General features: G+C 51.3%; 1 protein-coding gene across 1 annotated transcript; it reads left to right on the plus strand.

Moving 5' to 3' along the window:
- Positions 1-263: 263 nt before the first annotated feature.
- Positions 264-1,970, plus strand: LOC137359686 (histone H4-like). The gene is made up of 3 exons (XM_068025468.1): positions 264-367; positions 1,297-1,389; positions 1,658-1,970. Exons 1-3 carry the CDS (start codon positions 264-266, stop codon positions 1,968-1,970), a joined length of 510 nt encoding a protein of 169 aa, XP_067881569.1.

Genomic DNA, 1,970 nt, shown 5'->3' on the forward strand with positions numbered 1-1,970 from the left:
AAGAATGCGAGCATCAGAGGGGTGACAATCCCAGGCAGCGGAGGCACTCAGGTGAAAACCTCCCTGTACATGGATGACATCGCCATTTTATGCTCGGATCCACTGTCTGTGCGCAGACTGATGAGCATCTGCGACCAGCTCGAACTGGCCTTGGGAGCCAATGTTAAACACGGCAAGAGCGAAGCCATGTTCTTTGGGAACTGGGCTGACCGATCCTTTGTCCCCTTCACCGTTAGGTCAGACTACCTGAAGGTGCTGGGGATATGGTTTGGAAGGGCTGGGACGTGCACCAAAACCTGGAAGGAGCGAGTAGCCAGGGTACAACATCAGCTGAGAATGTGGGAGCAGCGATCTCTCTCCATTATGGGTAAGAACCTGGTCATCAAGGGCGAGGTGCTCACATTGCTGTACATGGTGCTGATCTGGCCCATACCGCATTCCTGCGCTGTGGCGATCACCTGAGCCATTTTCCGCTTCATCTGGGGATCCAAAATGGTCCGAGTCCGGAGGGACACGATGTTCAAACCTCTGGATAAGGGCGGGAAAAATGTACCCAACGTCGCCCTCATCCTTGTGGCTACCTTTGTGTGCGGCTGCATCAAGCTGTGTGTAGATCCCTAGTTTGCAAACTTCAAGTGTCACTACGTGCTGAGGTTCTATCTGTTCCCGGTGTTGCAAAGGATGGGCCTGGTCATATTGCCACGGAATGCTCCATCCAGTTGGACTGTGCCGTACTGCCTATCCTTCATGGAAAAGTTTCTGTGGAAAAACACCTTTGACCACCAATCCATCAGGCAGTGGTCTGCACGGAATATCCTCAAGGCCCTACGGGAAAAGGAGATGGTGGATCCTGTCGGATGGTCCCCTGAGCAGAAGTCCAAAGTCATTTGGCAGAATGCCTCATCACCAGAACTTTCAAACAAGCACCAAAATGTAGCCTGGCTGATGATGAGAAGAGCCCTCCCTGTCAGATCCTTCCTGCACACCCGAAGTCTCACCCCATCCACACGCGTCCCTCGAGGTGGCTGTGGTGGAAAAGAGACGTTGCCCACCTCTTTCTGGAATGTGTCTTTGCAAAGCAGGTGTGGAAGAGATGCAGTGGTTTTTGTCGAGGTTCATCCCAAGCAGCTCTGTAGCACAGGAGTCTGTGCTCCGTGGGCTGTTCCCAGGGACGCGCACCAAGATAAACATCAACTGTTGCTGGAGGACTATCAATTCGGTGAAAGATGCCCTTTGGTCTGCCCGAAACTTGCTGGTCTTCCAGTGCAAAGAGTTGTCCACGACTGAATGTTGCAGACTGACACATTCCAAGGTCCAGGACTATGTGCTGAGGGACGCACGAAAACTTGGGGCAGCGGCAGCAAAGGCTCAATGTGGAAAGACCACTGTGTAAGGTCCCCTCACCAAGCTGAACAGAGGGGCTGGATCCATGGGAAACCACTCGAACTGTAGCCAGAAAATATTTGTTTGCTGTAAAATGTACATGGCATGACAATGAAATGGAAGGGTTGTGAGGTAACTCACTCCTGTATTGAAGGAAACTGATCTCCTTTGCACTCTTTGTATTGTTTGACTTGGTGCTTTTGGGAACTGTGTTGTAATGCATTTTTTTTTACAGATTTTAATGAATAAAGTATATTTTGGAAATTAATAAAAGAAAGTCTGGAAGAGGTATAGGAGGGAAAGGACTGGGCAAAGGCGGAACAAAGCGGCACCGCAAAGTGCTTCGTGATAATATCCAGGGCATCACCAAACCAGCAATCCGCCGCCTGGCTCGCCGTGGCGGGGTCAAGCGAATCTCGGGTTTGATCTATGAGGAGACTCGCGGGGTGTTGAAGGTTTTCCTGGAGAATGTGATCAGGGATGCGGTCACCTACACTGAACACGCCAAGCGCAAGACGGTGACTGCCATGGATGTGGTGTACGCTCTGAAACGGCAGGGCCGTACTCTCTACGAATTTAGCGGCTGA

This window comes from Heterodontus francisci, unplaced genomic scaffold (genome assembly GCF_036365525.1).
Source record: "Heterodontus francisci isolate sHetFra1 unplaced genomic scaffold, sHetFra1.hap1 HAP1_SCAFFOLD_121, whole genome shotgun sequence".
Lineage (NCBI taxonomy): Eukaryota > Metazoa > Chordata > Chondrichthyes > Heterodontiformes > Heterodontidae > Heterodontus > Heterodontus francisci.